The sequence below is a fragment of the Heteronotia binoei genome, chromosome 5 (assembly GCF_032191835.1).
Source record: "Heteronotia binoei isolate CCM8104 ecotype False Entrance Well chromosome 5, APGP_CSIRO_Hbin_v1, whole genome shotgun sequence".
Taxonomy (NCBI): domain Eukaryota; kingdom Metazoa; phylum Chordata; class Lepidosauria; order Squamata; family Gekkonidae; genus Heteronotia; species Heteronotia binoei.
Window position 1 is genome coordinate 4,662,775 of NC_083227.1, and position 24,174 is coordinate 4,686,948.

Below are 24,174 nucleotides of genomic sequence, written 5' to 3' on the forward strand. Positions count from 1 at the left end.
CTATAGCTAGGATATTGTATGCTAAGTACTGGAAAAAGCCGCAAACGCCAAACAAGAATGAATTTCTGTCCAAATTAATGGAAGCAGCTGAAATGGATATGTTAACTTGCAGATTGAAAGGAGGAAATGTGGAAGAATGTAAAGAGACTTGGAACCCGATGAACGATATGAAAATATGGAAAGTCATAGTCTTTTTTGACTCAATCGCTCCATTAGGTGTTGTATGTTAGTAGGTTGATGTTGATGTTCATGGTGATATGTAAATGTTTATATTTTGATTTGTAAGGTGTATTACTATGTTAAATGTTTAAATGTTCAACAATAAAAAGTAACTTGTTAAAAAAAATTGTCACACTGACTGAATCTGCACACTCAAAGGTTTTCTCCCCATGTGCGGGTACTTTGATGCAGCTGAAGAGTGCCACTCGAACCGAATCTTCTCTCAGACTCTAAGCACTGAAAAGGTTTCTCGTGTTTGGAGTTTATCAGCAAGTTCAAGGGGGGGTGGGGAGTGGTCTCATTCATTGGGATGCTGTCTCTCCAACATCAAAGCATCCGTTGGGGTCATTAACGAGTCCAGGTGTGGCAAGCCGCGGCCGGATATTGAGAATTCTAACGATTCCCCCTTCTGTGTCTTCTCTGATGCTGTTCAAGACTCCTCCTCTGACTGAATCTCTTTCCACACTCTGAGCATTCAAAAGGTTTCTCCCCTGTGTGGGTTCTCTGATGACGTTGAAGATTGCCACTCAAACTGAATTTCTTTCCACACTCTAAGCATTTAAAAGGTTTCTCCTCTGTGTGGGTTCTCTGATGAAGTTGAAGACTGCTGCTCTGACTGAATCTCTTTCCACACTCTGAGCATTCAAAAGGTTTATCCCCTGTGTGGGTTCTCTGATGACGTTGAAGAGTGCCACTCCCACTGAATCTCTTTCCACACTCTGAGCATTCAAAAGGTTTATCCCCTGTGTGGGTTCTCTGATGACGTTGAAGAGTGCCACACCCACTGAATCTCTTTCCACACTCTGAGCATTCAAAAGGTCTCTCCCCTGTGTGGGTTCTCTGATGATATTGAAGACTGCCACTCCGACTGAATCTCTTTCCACACTCTGAGCATTCAAAAGGTTTCTCCCCTGTGTGGGTTCTCTGATGAAGCTGAAGACTGCCACTCTGACTGAATTTTGTTCCACACTCTGAGCATTCAAAAGGTTTCTCCCCTGTGTGGGTTCTCTGATGACGTTGAAGAGTGCCACTCAAACTGAATTTCTTTCCACACTCTAAGCATTTAAAAGGTTTCTCCTCTCTGTGGGTTCTCTGATGAAGCTGAAGACTGCCACTCTGACTGAATTTTGTTCCACACTCTGAGCATTCAAAAGGTTTCTCCCCTGTGTGGGTTCTCTGATGACGTTGAAGACTGTTACTCTGACTGAATCTCCTTCCACACTCTGAGCATTCAAAAGGTTTATCCCCCGTGTGGGTTCTCTGATGACTTTGAAGATGGCCACTCCGACTGAATCTCTTTCCACACTCTGAGCATTCAAAAGGTTTCTCCCCTGTGTGGGTTCTCTGATGACGTTGAAGATAGCCACTCCGACTGAATCTCTTTCCACACTCTGAGCATTCAAAAGGTTTCTCCCCTGTGTGGGTTCTCTGATGAAGTTGAAGACTGCCACTCTCACTGAATTTCTTTCCACACTCTAAGCATTCAAAAGGTCTCTCCCCTGTGTGGGTTCTCTGATGAAGTTGAAGACTGCCACTCTCACTGAATTTCTTTCCACACTCTGAGCACTCAAAAGGTTTCTCCCCTGTGTGGGTTCTCTGATGACGTTGAAGATGGCCACTCTGATTGAATCTCTTTCCACACTCTGAGCATTCAAAAGGTCTCTCCCCTGTGTGGGTTGTCTGATGACATTGAAGACTGCCACTACAACTGAATCTCTTTCCACACTCTGAACATTCATAAGGATTGTCCCCTGTGTGGGTTCTCTGACGATGTTGAAGACTGCCACTCTTAATAAATCTCTTTCCATTCTCTGTGCATGAAAAAGTTCTCTCTCCTCTGTGGGTTTTTTGGTGCAGCTGAAAGATTCTACTTTGACTGAATTTATTACTCATTTCTGAGAATTCAGAAGGTTTCTCCTCTCTCTGTATTGTCTGGTGTACAAGGATCTGTGATGTATTTCTGAAATACTTTCCACACTGAATGGATTTCCTTGCCTTCATTATCCTGTGCTTTGGAAAATGTACATTCTGCTTTCTTCCATAATGCTTCTCAACCATACCACCATCTTTCTTTCTCTTAGGTTTGCCTCGATTCCTGACAATTTTGTTCAAGTTTTCATTTTTAGCTCTATGTGGCATTTTCTGATAAAGTTCCTCACCCTCCACATTCCTCTGCTCATCTTCTGCTGGGATAGATAGAAAGAAACTGTTAGCGCTTGGAAAGGGAGTAAGATCTAACCGCATCTACATGACTATAGGAAGAAAGTTTGGCTGATCTGAACCACACATCCCCCTTTCTCCGAGAATAATTAATATTTAAAAATACGTCCCCCTCCCATCTGTCTGCCCAGGCATCTCTTTTATAAGAGGCTGAATTAATCTAATTCGAACCTCATGATGCCACTAACTTCTCAGCATCAGATGCTCAACATTTTCTGTCTTCCCAGACTCACATTCACAAAGTCTCTGTGCAAAAGGATCTCTTCTGAATTTGCCCTCAAGCACCACAGAGGGGAGAGCCTCACATCCAGCCACTGTGAAGGCTTTTCTGGTTTTTCTTTACATCAAGGTGTGTTCGATACCTGAACCATATCCAATTTGACTGTGCACTCTGCATTTGGAATTCTATGAAGATCTACTTGTCTCTCTATATCCTCAGTTTAAGAACGACCTTGGCCTGAGCCCAGGTCATGGCTAGAAGCACCTGGCGAGGGGGAAATCCAAGTAACTGTGATTTGTTATGCACCGATTTCAACCATTTAGCTTGAAAAGTATTGGGTAATAGCAAATGGATTAGTCCAGGGGTGGTCAAACTTGCTTCATGTAAAATCCACATGGAATAAACTTTAGGGTTTTGAGAGTTGCAAGAAATGAATGTCAGATATCTGAGAGAAGAAAGGGAGGGAGGGAGGGAAGGAAGGAGGAAAGGAAGGGAGGGAGGCAGGAAAAGAAAGAAGGGAGGAAGGGAGGGAGAAAGCGATGACAGGAAGGAAGGAAGGAAGGAAGGAAGGAAGGAAGGAAGGAAGGAAGGAAGGAAGGAAGGAAGGAAGGAAGGAAGGAAGGAAGGAAGGAAGGAAGGAAGGGAGGGAGGGAGGGAGGGAGGGAGGGAGGGAGGGAGGGAGGGAAGTCGCCCTGAGCCTGCATCGGCAGGGAGGGCGGGATATAAATTCGAGAAATAAATAAATAAATAAATAAATAAATAAATAAATAAATAAATAAATAAATAAATAAATAAATAAGGGAGGGAGGGAGGGTGGAATGAAGGAAGGAAAGGAGGGAGGGTGGAAAGAAGGCAGGGATGGTGGAAGGAAGGGAGGAAGGGTGGAGGGAGGGAGGGAGGAAGGAAGGAAGGAAGGAAGGAAGGAAGGAAGGAAGGAAGGAAGGAAGGAAGGAAGGAAAGGAGGGAGGGGTGGTGGAAGGGAGTGAAGGTGGAAGGGAGGGAGGGAGGTAGGAAGCAAGGGAGGGTGGAAGGAAGGAAAGGATGGAGGGAGCAAGGGAGGGAGGGAGGAAGGAAAGGAGGGAGGGTGGAAGGGAAGAACGGAGGGAGGGTCCAAGGAAAGGAGGGAGGGTGGAAGGGAGGAATGGAGGGAGGGAGGAAAATAGATGGGGAGGGAGGAGGGAGATAGAGGTGAAAAGAAATCAACTTTTACTGCATTCTCCAAGCTCCCAGCTGGCTTGGCTTGGAAAAGTGATTTAAAGACAAATGTCTCCTCCAAACTGGCCAACAGGGCAGTGGGAGCTTTGGGAGCCACACGATCTGTGTGAAAGAGCCACGGTTTGGCCACCCGGGACTAGTCCCTCAGGCTGAAAGGGAGGGAGGGAGGAAGGAAGGGAGGAAGGGAGTGTGGAAGAAAGGGAGGGAGGGAAGGGAGGGAGGAAAAGAAAGAAGGGAGGGAGGAAGCGAGGGAGGAAGCGATGATAGGAAGAATAGAAGGATGGGAGAAACGAAGGGAGGAAGGGAGGGAGTGATGGACGGAGGGAGGGAGGGAGGGAGGAAGGGACGGAGGGAGGAAAGAAGGAAGGAGGGGAGAAAGGATAAGAGGAAGGGAGGGAGGGAGGAAGGGAAGGAAGCCGCCCTGAGCCTGCTTTGACAGGGAGGGCGGGATATAAATTTGAGTAATAAATAAATAAATAAGTAATGGAAGGAGGGAGAAAGGATGGATGGAAGGAAGGAAAGAAAGGGGGAGGGATGGTGGAAGGCAGGGAAGGAGGGTGGAAGGAAGGGAGGGAGGTTGGAAGGGAGGGAGGGAGGAAGGAAGGAAAGGAGGGAGGGAGGGAGGAAGTGTGGAAGGAAGGGAGGAAGGAAAGGTGGAAGGGAGGGAGGGAGGAAAATAGATGGGGAGGAAGGAGGGAGAGAGAACCTTTCTGCAACTGCCTTCACTTGAAATAGCTTTTGGGTGGCTGGAACATCAAGAGCCCCTTTTGCATGATAGAATTTAAGGATGCTGTTGGCAGTTCTTTCACCTTGCATTGCTGCATACTGCATATGGGCATCTCTGCCCCCTCCCCCCAGATGACCCCAGAGGTCAGTTCCAATGCTATGAATACGTGAAGTTTCTTATCCTGAATCAGACCCTTGGTCCCTTGGAGTCAGTATCATCTGCTCAGTCCAGCATCGGCTCTCCAGGGTCCAGGCAGAGTCTTTCATTTCACCTCCTACCTGATCCTTTTCTCTGGAGATGCTGCCGGTTGAACTGGAGATCTTTTCATTCCACACAGATCCTCTGCCAGGGAGCCACAGCCCCTCCCCTAGTGGTAGGACGTGCCTCAAAATGATGCAGTGCTATTCAGTATTTGAATTCATTCCTCATCACAACGGAATGGCACCCATGAAAGATCCTTACCCAGAGAGGACACATTCTCATAGTTCTCCAGCATGACTTCCCTGTACAGAGCTCTTTGTCTCGGATCCAGCAGGGCCCACTCTGCCTCCGCGAAAGAGACGAACACCTCTTCAAAGGAAAAGGGACCCTGAAAGAAAAAGCAGATTCAACCTCTTCAGATATCACACCTTGCAGAGATTGCACACTGGAAGGGAGTCGTCTGGGGAGATATGGAAAGGAAGGCTTGGGATGGGTAAATGGAATAGTATTCAAGGGATCTCTCACACAGACCCTTTGTAGAAACAGAAGGAGCAAAAACTCCTCTGAGAAAATAGGAGGAACTCAGGCTGTGCCCACCCCCCACCCCCCAATTCTCTCCTACTTGGATTGCAGGTGCAGCAGTCGTTTCCACCCCTCTGAAAAGACGAAGGCTCCACAACATCTCTTCACTGCCTGTTCCTGAAACAAGGGAGGAAGGAAGGGTGTTTGCTTGTTTGTTCCCTGCTTCACACACCTCCTTTCTGGGGTTGTGAAACTTTACCCTATTTATGTTCAACAGATGTTTAAAATACTTTTTATTACATTCTGGGAGAGGCAGAAGAGAAGCACCAGGGACCTATGAGCCTCAGGGATTATAAATGCTGGCAGAATATTTCAGACTTCTGTGAGACTTGGGTTTCCTCTATGGCAGGTGTGGGCAACGGTAGCTCTCCAAATGTTTTTTGCCTACAACTCCCATCAGCCCCAGCTATTGGCCATGCTGACTGGGGTTGATGGGAGTTGTAGGCAAAAAACATCTGGAGAGCCACCGTTGGCCACCCCTGCTCTATGGAGAGGGAAAGGGTTAGGTGGAAATGCCATAGCATGAAACTTCACCGTCACAATGTACCAGACGCGAATCAAGCAGTTCTGGAGAGTTGAAGGAAATAAGAATGAGTTTTCAGAGTGTCTCTGGACATGCTAAGTTCACAACCAGATTTTCAGCCAGATGAAACGTCAACAAGATATCGCATCTGTCCCAAGTTCCGTCCCAAGTCCCTCCCCAAAGTTCCTGGCAGTGCTGGGCCATCGCCTGCCATCCCTCCTCCACCCCCTGCTGCCCACAGCAGCCCCCCAGGTGACCCTTCAAGCACAAGCACAGAAGCCACAGTTCCCCATTATTATTGGCCCCCTGGGACACGTTTTCAGAGTTCGACTGCCCCAGAAGGTGGAGGTTCCCTTTATTCACCAGGCTGAGGAGCTCTGCTGAGGCTGATCTACCTTCCCCCCCCCCACCTTGGCAAGTTGAAATTCTGATGGAAGGAAGGTGAGATGTGATTTTTTTTTTTAATATAATGAGAGACACTGACCTCCAGGAATTTTTCTAATCTCCTTTTGGAAGCATCACAGTTTGTGGACGTTGAGTGCCACCAATTAATTGTGTTGTCTGTAGAAATACGTATTCCCACCCAGCTCGACCTGAACTCTCTATCCACCACATTCACGGGCTGCCCTGATTGCATCCAGCCACAACAAGTCCTTACCACAGGAGATGGCATCTTGGGCACGCTCCACCGCCGGCACCCTCTGCCCCTGCTCCAAGGAAGCTCCTTCTGCCTCAGGGATTGCAGCTTCCATCTCCAAAGGTGGTCTTCGCATCTGAAACAGCAGCCAGGGAGAGGGGTAACAGATGGAATGGAAAAGAGACCAAGGAAGGGATCCTGCCCCACTCCCAGACTCTGCACCCTTCTCTCACCAGAGATGGTGAGGTACCTACAGGGATCAGAAATCTTCTAGCAGATGAGGCTCTGGGCAGTTATCTGGGAAGGAAACTTTAAGATAAGGTCAGATTTAGTTGCTTGAATTAGACATACAGGAGAGAATCCCCTCACCTGTTCTGCCTGCCTCTTCTCCTCTGCCTGACTCAGGAGGAAACCTTCGGCCAGGGCCACCGCCTGGGAACTGGTCTCCGGCCCACATCCTCTGACCCAACCCTGCATTTCCTGGGGCAGGAGAGTCAGGAACTGCTCCAGGATCACCAGGTCCAGGATCTGCTTCTTGGAGTGCCTCTCCGGATTCAGCCACTGGCTGCAAAGTCCATTGAGCTGGCTGCAAACCTCTCGGGGCCCATTGGCCTCATGGTAGCAGAACTGCTGGAAGTGTTGGCAGAGTACATCTGAGGTCATGGTGTCTTTAGACAGGACCTCTGGCACAGCTCTTTCCCAGAATTCAGCACCACTTCCAGGTGGGATGGGCTGGGGAATCTTCCTTGATCTCTTGCCAGCTCCAGGTCCTTCTGGGTCCTGCTCTTCCATCTCCTTCCCCTTCTCTTGAGTCATCTCTGTCTCTGAAAAGCTGCCTTTATTAACATGGCTATGAAAGGAGGCAACTCCCTAAGGGGATGGAGAGAGACAAAAAGGAGTGTGTCAAAAGAAAGATACATACACACACACACAAACCTGCAGACATATTGATGCACATATAAATACAACCTCCATGCCCCAAGAGAAGCAGGAAATATAACACAAGTCCTTCATCCAGAGAATTATCGCAATTCTCTCCCAGCCGCCGTATTCCCGCTCACCCTGAAAGAAGAGCCATTTTCCAGAGGCCAGACTATTTGGAATAAAGCCTATGCCGAGACTCTGAAGACCTTTGCATGACTAATAATTATCTCAGTGGTGGAGATGGTAGTTGGGGGGAGGGTCAGCCAAAATACCTGCCATTGCGAGAAGCCAATCAGCATGAATGATTCATACATGTGATCCCATCTGGGATCCCTTACTGGGCCCCCCAAAGGCAGGCTTCATAGTCTTGTCGGCATCTCCCTTAACGAGATCTGAACCCTCCCCTCCTGGGACTGTGCCCTGGTGTTCCTCCCTGGGAGTCTGTGCCTCTCTCGCCTGGCAGAAGGATGCCCGTCCTCCCACCCCAACCCCAGTGCAGGAGGGAGAATCTGGCATTGTGTTGCAGCTGCCTCTGCCAAATGAGCTGTGGAGGGATGGGGCAGGGCGATGCGTTTGGAGCAGGCGCGGTTCCTCCGTGTGTTTACCTGGCATGTTCCTCAGTGGTGGATTCTTGTGTGGCCTTTGTTCCTCCAGGCCCTGTATATATTGGGGGCGTGGCCACATCAGCAAGCTCCACCCCTCTCTGCCTGTCAGGGGAGCCGCCTAGTGCTCTGATTGGTGGGAGTGGGTGGTGTTTCCATGAGCACCAATGGGGTTGCTAGGCACTCTCCACCTTGGCAACGGAGGCATTTAAAATGATCCTCTCCTCTGCTGGGGGGCCTTGGGCACTGACTGGCAGCCCCAGCCCCACACTAGCCCCACATCTGGGGCTGCAGCAGATTCCGGTGCGGGCTGGACTTCCCTTCCCCCAGCCCACACCCCTGTCCTAACTCGTCCCGCTCCCCCAAAAGGCCAGCTTCGGTTGTGGTTTGCAGAATGAAAATGACCAGCAAGAGAACGCCGGTTTCATATATTTAATTTTTCTTACAATGAAACACACTGATTATCGCTGCTCCCCAACAAACTCCACTTACGTAGCAGAACAAAACTGATGCCTCACAGTTACCAACCTCTTGGTGCCTGAAGCCAAAATAATCAGCAACCCTGAATAAATAACCAACCAAGTTTTCTGCAGTGCCAAACAAATCCCTGAGAAATTGATCCACCCCATCCTCACAAGGCTCCCCCTTTTATACTGCAACCGACACAGGAAACTGAGAAGTCTTTTTGCAGGCTCCTCATTCAAGAAATACAGGATCAGCCCAAGCGCTTTTCCCCTGCTCTCGAGAGAGGCCAAGAAGACGCCTGCACTTTAAGCACTCTCTATTGTGAACTGTGCAAGGGACATATGCATAAGAGAGATGCGGGCTGATCTATTGATTTTTGAACGTAAGAAATAATATTTGGATCTGCAGTAAAATTTGCTAGCTATGTATTCACAGTGGTTAATTAGGGTGGCTTTAGCTGTTTCCGTGAATCTCCTGGCCTGAAGTTCTCCAAGAATTAGAACCCACCTCCAGCAGACCGAGATCAGTTCCCGGGGAGAAAACGGCGCACCTGGGACAGCCCCGGCTTGCAATGATCCCCGCCTCCCTCCCTCCCAAGAGCTAAATGCTTATTCCTCCTCCAAGACTTACTTCCAAGTAAACTTTCCCCGGGATCCCGCGGCTGCAAAGCGTCCCTCTCCTGCTGCAGCTTCTTTGCAGGCTTCTCCCTTCCTCCTCCGCCCTGCGAATGCAAAACCCTCCCCCTCCTTCAGGAAAAGCCCCCTCCCTCTCCTCCCCCCCCCTTGCTCGGCCTCTCTAGCAAGCAGCTCGGCGGTCTTAACCCTTTCAATGCTGCAGAGGAGCTTCATGTAGGCTGCCGTCAGCCTCGCCTTGTGCTGCTCAATGGGGCTGCTCGGGAGTAACTTTGCAGCAGGGGGCTGCGCTCCTCCCGGGGTGTCCCCAGTGCCGCGGAGGCAGCTCAGAAAAAGGACGCTGCAGCTCGCCCTCCCCAGTCCTCCCCCTCCTAGAATAAGGGCCCTAAAACTCAATGGAGAGGAAGCGGGGGGGGGGGCGTTTACTGCTGATGAGATGAGGGTCTTCCTTCAAGAGACCATTGAGCGTTTCTGTTGCCCCCCTGGAGAGAAAACCTGGTGGGGCCTCCTGGCTTTTCCTTGCACGTCCAGGGAGATGCTGACGGCCACTTGGGGGTCTGGCAGGCAGCGATGCACAGCTGGTGGGGCGCAGGGGGCTGAAGGGGAAGGACCCCCGCCCTGGACTCTCCCTGACCAAGGACCCCAGGCTGGAGGAAGGGGGGTTCTCCTCCCGCAGGGTCTCTAGCCAACCTCCCGGTGGGGCCTGGAGATCTCTCCAGATGACAAGTTGTTATCCCCAGGCTACAGAGGTCAGTTCCCTTGCAGGAAATGGCTATTTTAGAGGGGGGGAGGGTGTCAGAACTTGTACCTTTCCTATGTGCTGAGCAACTATTATTAGCCTAACTGACTCCATATTAGAAATGTCTACTAACCCTGCAACTCTGCACTTCAAATAAATACTAACCATTGAAGGGTGACAGATAGCCCTGGGAAACATCTGCAGGTGGCCTTTGAAGCCAAAGATGCCAGAGAGGAGCCGCGGGGTTCCTTCCCCCGCGTTTGGAGATAAGGGGCCTGGGAACAGACGCCTGTCTCCCTGGGTGTGAGAAATGGTTTTATTGTGGCTGTTACCACTGCATAAGAATGTGCCGATAACTGTGAAAGTTATCAGAGTCAACCTGCTCTTTTCCTGGACACTAGTTCTCAATAAATGTCTTGACTTTTGAAACAAAGTAATGTGTCGTTCTTGAAGTTCCCAGTTCTGACAGAGGGATCTCTAGGGCAATATATCTCCCCTCCTCCGAAATTCCCCAACTCAGAATTAGCCCTTTCCACTCCACCCATCTTCCAGGAGCTCCACTGCCCCTTCCTTCTCCTCTCCACCACCCACCCACCCTGCAAGGTAGACCAGTCCCGGAGGGAAGGCTGGGCTGAAGGAGAGTCAAGTTCGAACTTAGACCTTCCTCCAGGCTGTGGGCAAGTCTGAACTCTTCACCTCCGCTTATTCTCAGGGCCCTTCTGAAGACCTCCTCCCTCTGTGAGGGTTGCCAATTCCAGGTTCGGAACTCCTGGAGATGGGGGGGGGAGGTGGGCTTTGGCTTCACGAAGACCCCCCCACCCTCTGCAGTCACGCTTTCCCATGGGGGGAGGGGCTGGTCTCTGTGGATAGGGTCTGGGTAAAAGTCCGATCTGAACGGATCTTCATGGATTTTGAATACATTTGAATACATTGAATCAAAACAAAATCACCATCCTTAGACTACAGGGAGCAGCACGTGCCTTAGACTACAGGGAGCAGCACCACAAAAATCACACCTCCACAGATTGGTGGTGCCACAGCACTGCAAAGCACAGAACCTCATGAATTCACATGGTTTTTACAATGAAATGAAATTAAAGCAGCATCATGCTGTAGTCGGAGAGGCACACCAAGAAGCAGATCCTGGACCTGGTTCCCCTCTCGTAATTTATGTAGTTATAAGCTAGGCCCGCCACCACTGGTCCTCGTAGGTGAATCAATATAGTAAGCAACAGTATAATGACACTCTGTGTCCTTAACTATATGCAGGTTTACTTGCAATATATGCATTCATCCAGCAAAGTGCTCCGCCAAACAACCATATAGAGTAGAAGGAAAATACTGTACAGCACAGCATTGCTTATATACAATACACAGTCTTCCTACCAATGAGCTGTAAGTGCTGAGTCATTTTGCACTCATTACGCAGGCTCTGCACTCATCACCATATCCTGGTTAGAACCAGTTCTTACTTGGCTGAGCCTTGCTGGAACACCGATGTCCTCTCTTTTGACACTGTCAGATCAGCATGCTTCCATGCTAGTCATGCCTTACTGAGTATTTTTATATGCTGACATCCCCACCCCTGGCGTAGAGGATGTGCTTAGAAGAATGTTTACTTTTACCGGTATAGAGTGTAATGAAACAATTTATGCTGGCCACCATTTGTTTGCTTACTGTTCCAGCTTGCTTGGCTCTGATAACCTGTCCTTCCTGTAATCTGTTCAGACCAAAATTCACTTTCATGAATTCAAAATTCATGGTTTTGGACCACAAACCATATGATCTAAGTTTGCAGATGAGATAAATATATACTATTGGTTTTTCTACACTTTATTTGTACTATGTGAATCTTTAGAGTGGTCTGATGTGTCAAGCATCGGTATTTCAAATAAGCAAGCGATTGTTTAATAAAAAGACTTGTTTTATTGATAATCTGGTACTTGCTCCAAGGTCCGATACCTTGGAAGTGATACAAAGTTTCACACGGTATAGATTCTTAAAGGCTACTTCAAAGGCATTAGAAAAGATAGCTTCAAAACATAACATACAGCTGTGAATTGCCACAAGGTTCAAAGGGTACTATCAACTACCATTCTGTTACTACCACTTCTCCCGGTTCCCAGACATTCTTGTCTTTCTGATAAGATGTATGGATGGGAACTGGTCGGGGGAGGCACCTCTCTTCCAGCATCAAGGTTACATTCATATTCTAAATCTTTCTCAGGAGGTGAGAAAGGAATGAAAGGAGAGAAACGGGGAGTGGGGGGGAAGAAGCAAGCTTTGAAATGCAACTACTAAAGAAGAAGAATATAAAAGAAGAGAGGAAATACCATGATTTAATATCCAGAAATATCATGCTTGACATTATGTCCCAATGGCGTTTCCATCCAGCCTGTATGGGGACAGACAAGAATATAGGCATCACAGAACCTGTATGTTTTGAAAACTGCCTCTCCCAACAGCCCCTTCTCAGTCAGCAACGTATTCTGTGACATTCCGTCTGATGTCACAACGGGGTCTCTATGGGGACAGAGCAGTAAACAGACCTGAAACCTCAGTTGGCAACCAGGAGCCTTCAAGAGCAGAGTGAACTCACAGGTCTCATGTTGGTCTCCTGGAAAATAAAAGAACAAGACTCCCAGCATTTCACATAAGGTAAGATGCCACTGAGGCTTTGAGGGGGGTGGGGAGAGAGAGAGAGATTGAAGAAAGGAAGGTAGTACGTAGGTAAGTAGGTATGTAGATGGGTAGGTGGTATGATGATAGCCGATAGAAAGGTAGGTGGGTGGGTGGGTGGATGGACGGACGGATGGACAGACAGACAGACAGACAGACTAGGTAGGTAGGTAGACAGTAGGTAGGTAGATTATGTAGGCAGATGAGATAGATAGATAGATAGATAGATAGATAGATAGATAGATAGATAGATAGATAGATAGATAGATAGATAGATAGATAGATAGATAGATAGATAGATAGATAGATGACAGATAGATGACAGATAGATAGATAGATAGATAGATAGATAGATAGATAGATAGATAGATAGATAGATAGATAGATAGATAGATAGATAGATAGGTAGGTAGGTAGGTAGGTAGGTAAGGTAAGGTAGATAAGGTAGATAGGTAGGTAAGTTAGATGGGTAGGTAGGTAGATAGCCAAATGAGGTAGGTAGGTAGATTATGTAGGTAGATAAGGTAGGTACGTAGATAAAGTAGGTAGGTATATAAGATAGGTAGATTAGGTTAAATTAGGTAGGACAGACAGACAGTGATGTGGGGGTTATTTGCAGGTGATGTTGGGGTGATGTGGGAGTGACTGGGAGGTGATGTGGGGGTGATGTCAGGATGATTTTGAGGTTATGTAGAAGTGATTTGGGGATGATTTGGAGGTGATATGGGGGTGATGTGGGGGTGATGTGCGGATGATTTGGAAGTGATGGGGTGATTTGGACGTGATGGGGTGATGCGGGGTTGATTTGGAGGGTGTGGATTTGGGGGTGATGTGGGGGTGATGTGGGAGTGATTGGGAGGTGATGTGGGGGTGATGTCAGGATGATTTTGAGGTTATGTAGAAGTGATTTGGGGATGATTTGGAGGTGATATGGGGGTGATGTGGGGGTGATGTGCGGATGATTTGGAAGTGATGGGGTGATGCGGGGTTGATTTGGAGGGTGTAGGATTTGGCGGTGATGTGGGGGTGATGAGTGATTTTGAGGTGATGTGGGGGTAATGGGGTGATGCAGGGGTGATTTGGAAGCGATGTGGGGGTGATTTGGAGGTCATATAGGGGTAATATGGGGGTGATTGGGAGGTGATGTAGGGTTGATGGGGAGATTTGGAGGTGATGTGGGGATGATGCGGGGGTGACGTGGGAGTGATGTGGGGGTGATTTGGAGAGGATGTGCGGGTGATGTGGGGGTGATTTGGAGGTGGTGATGGGGTGACGTGGCGGTGACATGGAGGTTATTTGCAGGTGATGTGGGGGTGACGTGGGGGAGACATGGAGGTGATTTGGAGGTGATGTGGGGGTGATGTGGGGTGATTGGAGTTGATGTGTGGGTAACGGGGGTGACTGGTGATGGGGTGACGTGGTGGTGACGTGGGGGTGATGGGGTGATTTGGAGCTGATGTAGGGATGATGTGGGGGTGATTTGGCGGTGATGTGGGGGTGAAGTGGGGTGATTGGAGGTGATGTGGGGGTGCCGTGGAGGTCATTTGCTGGTGATGTGGGGGTGACAGGGTGACGTGAGGTAAATGTGGAGGTGATTTAGGGGTGATGTGGGGGTGATGTGGGGGTGAGGGGTGATTTGAAGATGACGTGGGGGTGATTTGAAGGTGAAGTGGGGGTGATGATTGTGTGATGTGGGGTGATTGGAGGTGACGTGGGGGTGACGTGGGGGTGACAGCATGATGTGGGGGTGATGGGGTGATTTGGAGGTGATGTGGGGGCAATGTGGGTGTGATTGGAGGTGATGTGGGGGTAATGTGGGGGTGACGTGAGGGTGACAGGGTGATGTGGGGGTGATTTTGAGGTGATGTGGGGGTGTTGTGGGGTGATTGGAGATGATGTGGGGGTAATTTGGGGGTGACATGGGGGTGATTTGGAGATGATGTGGGGGTGACGGGTTGTTTTGGAGGTGATTTGGGGGTGATGTGGGGGTGAAGTGAGGGTGATATGGGGTGATTGCAGGTGATGTGAGGGTAACGTGGGGGTGATGTGGGGGTGATTTGGAGGTGATGTGGGGTGATTGGAGGTGATGTAGGGGTAACGTGGGGGTGATGGGGTGATGTGGGGGTGATTTGGAGGTGAAGTGGGGGTGATGTGGGGTGATGCGACATGAGGTGGGGGTAATGTGGGGGTGGATGTGGAGGTTATTTGAAAGTGATGTGGGGGTGATGGGGTGATTTGGAGGTGATGTGGGGGTGATATGGAGGTGAAGTGGGGGTGATGTGGGGTGATGGGACGTGATGTGGGGGTAATGTGGGGGTGACGGGGTGATGTGGGGGTGGATGTGGGGGTGATTTGAAAGTGATGTGGGGGTGATGGGGTGATTTGGAGGTGATGTGGGGTGATTGGAGGTGACGTGGGGGTGACGGGGTGATGTGGGGATGATATGGGGGAGATATGGGGGTGATTTGGGTGTGATGTGCAGGTGTTGTGGGGTGATTGGAGGAGATGTGGGGGTAAAGTTGGGGTGAAGTGGGGATAATGAGTTGACATGGGGGTGATGTGGGGGTGATTTGGAGGTGATGTGGGGGTGATTTGGAGGTGCCACACATCACCCCACAGCACCCCACATCACTTCAAAATCACCCCCACATCACCTCCAAATCACCCACATCACCCCCATGTCAACTCATTATCCCCACTTCACCGCCTCATCACCTCCAAATCACCACCACATCACCTCCAAATAACCTCAACATCACCTCCAAATCACTCTCACATCACCCCTACATCTCCTCCAAATCACCCCCACATCACCCCCACAACACCCCCTCATCACCTCCAAATCACCTCCACATCACCCCCACATAACCTCAACATCACCTCCAAATCACTCTCACATCACCCCTACATCTCCTCCAAATCACCCCCACATCACCCCCTCATCACCTCCAAATCACCCCCACATCACCTCCAAATCACCCCATCACCCCCACATCACCTCCAAATCACCCCCACATCACCTCCAAATCAACGCCAAATCACACCCAGATCACCTCCAAATTACCCCCACATCACCTCCAAATCACCCCCACATCACCCCCTCATCACCGCCAAATCACCCCCACATCACCTCCAAATCACCCCCACATCACCTCCAAATCACCCCACATCACCCCCTCATCACCTCAAAATCACCCCCACATCACCTCCAAATCAACCCCACATCACCCCCTCATCACCGCCAAATCACACCATCACCTCCAAATCACCCCCACATCACCCCCTCATCACCTCCACATAACCCCCACATCACCGCCAAATCACCCCCACATCACCTCCAAATCACCCCCACATCACCGCCAAATCACCCCCACATCACCCCCTCATCACCTCCACATCACCCCCTCATCACCTCCACATCACCCCCACATCACCTCCAAATCACCCTCACATCACCTCCAAATCACCCCATCACCCCCACATCACCTCCAAATCACCCCCACATCACCCCCTGATCACCTCCACATCACCCCCACATCACCTCCAAATCACCCCCACATCAGCCCCACATCACCTCCAAATCACCCCCTCATCACCTCCAAATCACCCCCACATCACCCCCACATCACCCCCTCATCACCCCCACATCACCCCCACATCACCCCCTCATCACCTCCACATCACCCCCACATCACCTCCACATCACCCCAACATCACCCCCTCATAACCTCCACATCACCCCCTCATCACCCCCTCATCACCCCCTCATCACCTCCACATCACCCCCTCATCACCGCCACATCACCTCCACATCACCCCCACATCACCCCACATCACCTTCACATCACCCCCACATCACCTCCACATCACCCCCTCATCACCCCCACATCACCCCCACATCACCTCCACATCACCCCCACATCACCCACTCATCACCTCCACATCACCTCCTCATCACCCCCACATCACCCCCACATCACCTCTACATCACCTCCACATCACCCCCTCATCACCTCCACATCACCCCCACATCACCTCCACATCACCCCCACATCACCTCCACATCACCCCCACATCACCCCCACATCACCCCCACATCACCCCCACATCACCCCCACATCACCCCCACATCACCTCCACATCACCCCCTCATCACCTCCACATCACCCCCTCATCACCCCCACATCACCCCCTCATCACCTCCACATCACCCCCACATCACCCCCACATCACCCCCTCATCACCCCCACATCACCCCCTCATCACCTCCACATCACCCCCCACATCACCTCCTCATCACATCCACATCACCTCCACATCACCCCCTCATCACCCCCACATCACCCCCACATCACCTCCACATCACCCCCTCATCACCTCCACATCACCCCCTCATCACCCCCACATCACCCCCTCATCACCCCCACATCACCTCCACATCACCCCTCATCACCTCCACATCACCCCCACATCACCCCCACATCACCCCCCATCACCTCCACATCACCCCCTCATCACCTCCACATCACCCCCACATCACCTCCTCATCACCTCCACATCACCCCCTCATCACCTCCACATCACCCCCTCATCACCTCCACATCACCCCCTCATCACCCCCACATCACCCCCTCATCACCTCCACATCAACCCCACATCACCCCCTCATCACCTCCACATCACCCCCACATCACCCCCTCATCACCCCCACATCACCCCCACATCACCCCCTCATCACCCCCACATCACCTCCTCATCACCTCCACATCACCTCCACATCACCCCCTCATCACCCCCACATCACCCCCACATCACCCCCTCATCACCTCCACATCACCCCCTCATCACCCCCTCATCACCTCCACATCACCCCCTCATCAGCCCCACATCACCCCCACATCACCCCCTCATCACCCCCACATCACCTCCTCATCACCCCCACATCACCCCCTCATCACCTCCACATCACCCCCTCATCACCCCCTCATCAGCCCCACATCACCCCCACATCACCCCCTCATCACCTCCACATCACCCCCACATCACCCCCACATCACCCCCTCATCACCCCCACATCACCCCCTCATCACCCCCACATCACCTCCTCATCACCTCCACATCACCTCCACATCACCCCCTCATCACCCCCCACATCACCCCCTCATCACCTCCACATCACCCCCTCATCACCCCCTCATCACCTCCACATCACCCCCTCATCAGCCCCACATCACCCCCACATCACCCCCTCATCACCCCCACATCACCCCCTCATCACCTCCACATCACCCCCTCATCACCCCCTCATCACCTCCACATCACCCCCTCATCACCCCCACATCACCCCCACATCACCCCCTCATCACCCCCACATCACCCCCTCATCACCCCCACATCACCCCCACATCACCCCCTCATCACCCCCACATCACCCCCACATCACCCCTCATCACCCCCACATCACCCCCACATCACCCCCTCATCACCTCCACATCACCCCCTCATCACCTCCACATCACCCCCTCATCACCCCCACATCACCCCCACATCACCCCCTCATCACCCCCACATCACCCCCTCATCACCCCCACATCACCCCCACATCACCCCCTCATCACCCCCACATCACCCCCCACATCACCCCCTCATCACCCCCACATCACCCCCACATCACCCCCCATCACCTCCACATCACCCCCTCATCACCCCCTCATCACCTCCACATCACCCCCTCATCACCCCCTCATCACCCCCACATCACCCCCACATCACCCCCACATCACCCCCACATCACCCCCTCATCACCCCCACATCACCCCCTCATCACCTCCACATCACCCCCTCATCACCTCCACATCACCCCCTCATCACCCCCACATCACCCCCACATCACCCCCACATCACCTCCACATCACCCCCTCATCACCTCCACATCACCCCCCTCATCACCTCCACATCACCCCCTCATCACCTCCACATCACCCCCTCATCACCCCCACATCACCCCACATCACCCCCACATCACCCCCACATCACCTCCACATCACCCCCTCATCACCTCCACATCACCCCCTCATCACCCCCACATCACCCCCACATCACCCCCACATCACCCCCTCATCACCCCCTCATCACCCCCACATCACCCCCTCATCACCTCCACATCACCCCCTCATCACCCCCTCATCACCTCCACATCACCCCCTCATCACCTCCACATCACCCCCTCATCACCCCCTCATCACCCCCACATCACCCCCTCATCACCTCCACATCACCCCCTCATCACCTCCACATCACCCCCTCATCACCCCCTCATCACCTCCACATCACCCCCACATCACCCCCTCATCACCCCCACATCACCCCCTCATCACCCCCACATCACCCCCACATCACCCCCACATCACCCCCACATCACCCCCACATCACCCCCACATCACCCCCTCATCACCCCCACATCACCCCCACATCACCCCCACATCACCCCCACATCACCCCCTCATCACCCCCACATCACCCCCTCATCACCTCCACATCACCCCCTCATCACCCCCTCATCACCTCCACATCACCCCCTCATCACCTCCACATCACCCCCCTCATCACCCCACATCACCCCCACATCACCCCCCTCATCACCTCCACATCACCCCCCTCATCACCTCCACATCACCCCCTCATCACCCCCTCATCACCTCCACATCACCCCCTCATCACCCCCACATCACCCCCACATCACCCCCTCATCACCCCCACATCACCCCCTCATCACCCCCACATCACCCCCACATCACCCCCTCATCACCCCCACATCACCCCCACATCACCCCCTCATCACCCCCACATCACCCCCACATCACCCCCTCATCACCTCCACATCACCCCCTCATCACCTCCACATCACCCCCTCATCACCCCCACATCACCCCCACATCACCCCCTCATCACCCCCTCATCACCCCCTCATCACCCCCACATCACCCCCACATCACCCCCTCATCACCCCCACATCACCCCCACATCACCCCCTCATCACCCCCACATCACCCCCACATCACCCCCTCATCACCTCCACATCACCCCCTCATCACCCCCTCATCACCCTCCACATCACCCCCTCATCACCCCCTCATCACCCCCACATCACCCCCACATCACCCCCACATCACCCCACATCACCCCCTCATCACCCCCACATCACCCCCTCATCACCTCCACATCACCCCCTCATCACCTCCACATCACCCCCTCATCACCCCCACATCACCCCCACATCACCCCCACATCACCCCCACATCACCTCCACATCACCCCCTCATCACCTCCACATCACCCCCTCATCACCCCCACATCACCCCCACATCACCCCCACATCACCCCACATCACCCCACATCACCTCCACATCACCCCCTCATCACCTCCACATCACCCCCTCATCACCTCCACATCACCCCCTCATCACCCCCTCATCACCCCCACATCACCCCCACATCACCCCCACATCACCTCCACATCACCCCCTCATCACCTCCACATCACCCCCTCATCACCCCCTCATCACCCCCACATCACCCCCCTCATCACCTCCACATCACCCCCACATCACCCCCACATCACCCCCACATCACCCCCACATCACCCCCTCATCACCCCCACATCACCCCCTCATCACCTCCACATCACCTCCACATCACCTCCACATCACCCCCTCATCACCCCCACATCACCCCCACATCACCCCCACATCACCCCCACATCACCTCCACATCACCCCCTCATCACCTCCACATCACCCCCTCATCACCTCCACATCACCCCCTCATCACCTCCACATCACCCCCTCATCACCCCCACATCACCCCCACATCACCCCCTCATCACCCCCACATCACCCCCACATCACCCCCTCATCACCTCCACATCACCCCCTCATCACCCCCTCATCACCTCCACATCACCCCCTCATCACCCCCTCATCACCCCCCACATCACCCCCACATCACCCCCACATCACCCCACATCACCCCCTCATCACCCCCACATCACCCCCTCATCACCTCCACATCACCCCCTCATCACCTCCACATCACCCCCTCATCACCCCCACATCACCCCCACATCACCCCCACATCACCCCCACATCACCTCCACATCACCCCCTCATCACCTCCACATCACCCCCTCATCACCCCCACCCCCACATCACCCCCACATCACCCCCACAACACCCCCACATCACCTCCACATCACCCCCTCATCACCCACATCACCCCCTCATCACCTCCACATCACCCCCTCATCACCCCCTCATCACCCCCACATCACCCCCCACATCACCCCCACATCACCTCCACATCACCCCTCATCACCTCCACATCACCCCCTCATCACCCCTCATCACCCCACATCACCCCCTCATCACCTCCACATCACCCCCACATCACCCCCACATCACCCCCACATCACCCCCACATCACCCCCTCATCACCCCACATCACCCCCTCATCACCTCCACATCACCTCACATCACCTCCACATCACCCCTCATCACCCCCACATCACCCCACATCACCCCCACATCACCCCACATCACCTCCACATCACCCCTCATCACCTCCACATCACCCCCTCATCACCTCCACATCACCCCCTCATCACCTCCACATCACCCCCTCATCACCCCACATCACCCCCACATCACCCCCTCATCACCCCCTCATCACCCCCACATCACCCCCTCATCACCTCCACATCACCCCCTCATCACCCCCTCATCACCCCCACATCACCTCCACATCACCCCCACATCACCCCCACATCACCCCCTCATCACCCCCACATCACCCCCTCATCACCTCCACATCACCTCCACATCACCCCCTCATCACCTCCACATCACCCCCTCATCAGCCCCACATCACCTCCACATCACCTCCACATCACCCCCTCATCAGCCCCACATCACCCTCCACATCACCCCCTCATCACCTCCACATCACCCCCTCATCAGCCCCACATCACCTCCACATCACCTCCACATCACCCCCACATCACCTCCACATCACCCCATCACCCCCACATCACCCCCTCATCACCTCCACATCACCCCCTCATCACCTCCACATCACCCCCTCATCACCACCAAATCCATCCATTCGTCCCTTTTGCTATCCCTCCATCTATCCTTCCATCCGTCCATCTATCCTTCCATCCATCTATTCGTCCATTCACCCAACAATCTATCCATCCATCCGTCCATCCATACCTCTATCTATCCGTCCGTCTGCCTATCTGCCTATCTGCCTATCTGCCTATCTGTCTGTCTGTCTATCTATCTATCTATCTATCTATCTATCTATCTATCTATCTATCTATCTATCTATCTATCTAATCTATCTATCTATCTATCTATCTATCTATCTATCTATCTATCTATCTATCTATCTATCTATCTATCTATCTATCTCGTCTACCTACCTAGTCTGTTTGTCTGTCTATCCCAAAGGCTCAGAGGCATCTTACCTTTTGTGAAATGCTGGCAGTCTTGCTCTTTTATTTTCAAGAGGAGACCTCTGAGTTTACTCTGATCTTGGCGCCTGCTGGTTGCCAACTGAGTCTACAAGTCCCTGCAGATCCTTGTATACTGGCCTGTTTCCATAGAGACCAAGAGCTGGCCATTGTGACATCAGACGGATTGTCACAGAATACGTTGCTGACTGACAAGGAACCCTTGGACGAGGCAGTTTTCAAAACCTACTGGTCTGTGATGCCTATATGCCTCTCTCTCTCTCTCTCTCTCTCTCGGCTTGGCTTCGCGAACGAAGATTTAAGAAGGGTGCAATAGTCCACGTCTGCTGCAGGCTCGCTGGTGGCTGACAAGACCAATGCGGGACAGGCAGATCCGGCCACAGTGGCTGCAGGGAAAAGTCTGATTTGGGGTTGGTGCTGTAGCAGTGCGATTCTTCCTCAATCTCCTTTTGTCCTCAAGACCAGCTATGCGTGCGTCCTCAAAGGAAGAGACAGCCTGGTGGATGGTGTGCCTCCATGCTTTGCGATCTGAGGCTAGGTCAGACCACTGGTGATGGTTGATGTGACAGGTGCCAAGGGATTTCTTCAAGGAGTCCTTGTACCTCTTCTTTTGGTGCCCCTCTATTTCGATGGCCGGTGGAGAGTTCGCCATACAGGGCAATCTTGGGAAGGCGGTGGTTTTCCATCCTAGAAATATGCCCTGCCCAGTGCAGCTGCGTCTTCAACAGCAGTGCCTCGATGCTGGTAACCTCCGCCCGCTTGAGGACTTCAGTGTTGGTCACAAAGTCACTCCAGTGGATGTTGAGGCCTACATCAGTGGGATATGGCCTAATATGCAAAGGAGTTCCTGCTACAAAAAAGCCCTGCTAAAAGCCCAGTAGAAGGCTCTTATTCAGAAGAAGAAACAGGAAGACATCAGACTGTCTTGAGAGGAACTTAGAAAGGCAGTAAAGGAAAAGAACTCAGTACAGCTCTGGAGTTTGGTTTCTGACCTACTACAGGCCTGTAAATATATGAAACAATTCTGGGGGTGGAGCCAGGAGAAAAGTTGCAACAAGCATAACTGAACTCCAAAGGGAGTTCTGGTCATCACATTTAAAGAGACCGCACACCTTTTAAATGCCTTCCCTCTATTGGAAATAATAAAGGATAGGAGCACCTTCTTTTGGGGCTCATAGTATTGTATCCCTTGGTCCAATCTTTTTGAAACTTGGAGGGTCTTATGAGAAGAGGCATCGGATGCTATGCTGCAAGTTTGGTGCCTCTGCCTCAAAAAACAGCCCCTCCCCCCAAGCCCCAGATACCTGCACTGAGATTACAAGGTTTGACAGAATGCAAGTCTAGTTTGGAGCATTGGTCCACTCTTAAAGGAACTGTGGAACATACTCTCTGATAGATGAGGACATAATCTCAGTGAGTCTGAGACTAGTATACCTTGGGACTTCTACTTTGGATCATATAATCTGGAATATCCTTGTTCTTGCACTGGGCGTATGTTTATATTGTACATAGTATGTTGCTTTTGGGCCACAAACCATATGATCTGAGTTTGCAGATGAGATAAATCTATACTGCCATTGTTTTTTATATACTTTATTTGAATTATATGAATCTTTAGAGTGGTCTGATGTCCCAATGGCAAGTTTCCATCCAGCCTGTATGGGGACAGAAAAAAATATAGGCATCTCAGAACCTGTAGATCTCCTAGAGTGGCTCCCGGTTGGGACAATTTGTGAGGATGAAGCCATGGTCTTGTTCCTAAGCAGACACAACACACACAGGAATGGAGGACAACCCACAATCTGTGTGTCTGTGGAAGGGACCTTTCAAAAGTGCTACCCTGAAAATCTAGTGGTTCTCAAAAGTGGCCCTGGACTCTCCTTTAGTTGTTCTATTACGAGCTCCTCTGAACCATAATTAATGGGTGATTGTGTCGCATAGAGTACAGGATGAGCATCCAGACCGGATCTGTCTGCTCTGTCATGCAATACCCACCCCCCCGCCTTTCTACCCACAGAAAGTGGACTCTTATCTGGGAGAACCGGGTTTGACTCCCC

General features: G+C 51.8%; 2 protein-coding genes across 2 annotated transcripts in view; both read right to left on the minus strand.

The window, feature by feature from the left end:
* Positions 1 to 24,174, minus strand: part of LOC132571576 (zinc finger protein 420-like) — an 895,908-nt gene that overhangs the window by 458,484 nt on the left and 413,250 nt on the right. The gene's annotated exons all lie outside the window — the stretch shown is intronic.
* Positions 613 to 24,174, minus strand: part of LOC132570898 (zinc finger protein 850-like) — a 35,624-nt gene continuing 12,062 nt past the window's right edge. Inside the window, exon 3 of the mRNA XM_060237536.1 lies at positions 613 to 1,992. Within this exon, the coding sequence (XP_060093519.1) occupies positions 613 to 1,992 (1,380 nt within the window). The remainder of the gene's footprint in view (positions 1,993 to 24,174) is intronic.